This window comes from Cottoperca gobio, chromosome 7 (assembly GCF_900634415.1).
Source record: "Cottoperca gobio chromosome 7, fCotGob3.1, whole genome shotgun sequence".
NCBI lineage: Eukaryota > Metazoa > Chordata > Actinopteri > Perciformes > Bovichtidae > Cottoperca > Cottoperca gobio.
In genome coordinates, this window is record NC_041361.1 from 1,269,156 (window position 1) to 1,270,585 (window position 1,430).

The following is a 1,430-nucleotide window of genomic DNA, read 5'->3' on the forward strand; positions in this document are numbered from 1 at the left end:
AACAGGTAGGTGGACTGACCTGGTGTCATGACTCTGGATTTGTGATTCCTGTTTTATTTTGTAGAGTTCACCTCCCTTGTGTCATGTCTTGTGTTTACTTCCTGTCCTTGTGTGGTTTCCCACCATCGTCAGCGTCTGCCCCGCCCCTGATTGTTTCCACCTGTTCCCACTCACCTCTTGTATAAATTGTCCTGTCACCCCTTGTCATGTGTCAGTTCATCTTGTCTTATCCTTGTCATAGCATGTGTGTGCCAGTGTGCCAAGTACCAGTGTGTTTTTTTCAGAGAACTTTGTTTATCCTCCTAGTGAGAGCTTTGAGTTAAGATTTTGTTTTATTGAAGTAAAATATTGTTTTTTTTACACTTTACCATTGTGTCCGGAGTCGTGCGTATGAGTCTTCCTTCCCTGTGTCTGAGGCGTAACACCTGGCCTCAGTGGGTATCCCTCTCTCTTGTCCACAGTGTAACCCTGAGGGATGCTGTAAAACTCCGGCAGACCTCCAAACTGTCTCCACACAGAGTAATAGTTCTGGAAGGTTCTCACTGCGCTGTCCAAGTTCCCCAGGAGAGACTGAAAAACAAAGGAAATGAATATTTACCAGTATTATGCATTTATCAGAAGCTTAAGTTCAGTGTACTGTTTGTACCTGCAGGCCGGGCCAGAAGGCCTCCAGAGACTGGAAAACTGGCATGGAGACGGTTCCTTTGTGCATCTGGATCCACAGGTACCAGTCGTCAAACCGGGTGTAGTTCTGAATGGCTCGATCGTACTCTGAGAAAAGTCATCACATAGATGTTGATTTGAAATCCTTTAGGCTTTGTTTTTCATTCTTTATGTGTCTTTACGATGTAGGCGCGGTTGTGTGGTGCCTTGCTCAGAGGCACGCTGAGCGAGATGAGAGGGCTGTGAGCGTTACCCAGGAACATGCTGAGCAGCTCCTTATAATGTTCTTAAGCTAAACTCTACATACACGCAGGACTTTTACTTGTAATGGAGTATGTTTACAGTGTGGTATCTCATACGAAGAGAAGAGATGTATTGTACTAGATCCCTCTCTGGGAACCATCACCTTATCGTGGTGGAGAGGTTTGTGTGTCCCTATGAACCTGAGAGCTGTGTTGTCTGGAGCCTAGTGCTCCTGGTAGGGTCTCCCAAGGCAAATTGGTCTCAGGTGAGGGGCCAGACTAAGAATGGTTCAAAAACGACTTCATGAAAGAAAGGGAAAGGAAAGGGGAGACCCTGCCCGGAGGAAGCCCGGGGCCCCCGTCTGGAGCCAGGCCCAGAGGGAGGGCCCAACAGCGAGCGCCTGGTGGCCGGGTTTGCCACGGAGCCCGATCGGGCACAGCCCGAAGAAGCTACGTGGTGCCTCCCATCCATCCATCCTGTGGGCCCACCACTCATGGGAAAAACCGCTGGGGTCGGGTGCGCTG

General features: G+C 49.3%; 1 protein-coding gene across 1 annotated transcript; it reads right to left on the reverse strand.

Moving 5' to 3' along the window:
• Positions 1-342: 342 nt before the first annotated feature.
• Positions 343-926, reverse strand: LOC115010951 (ER degradation-enhancing alpha-mannosidase-like protein 2). Its single transcript, XM_029435880.1, has 3 exons — positions 917-926; positions 647-771; positions 343-570 (listed from the first exon to the last, which is right to left on the reverse strand). Exons 1-3 carry the CDS (start codon positions 924-926, stop codon positions 358-360), a joined length of 348 nt encoding a protein of 115 aa, XP_029291740.1. The 3' UTR covers positions 343-357.
• Positions 927-1,430: the final 504 nt, after the last annotated feature.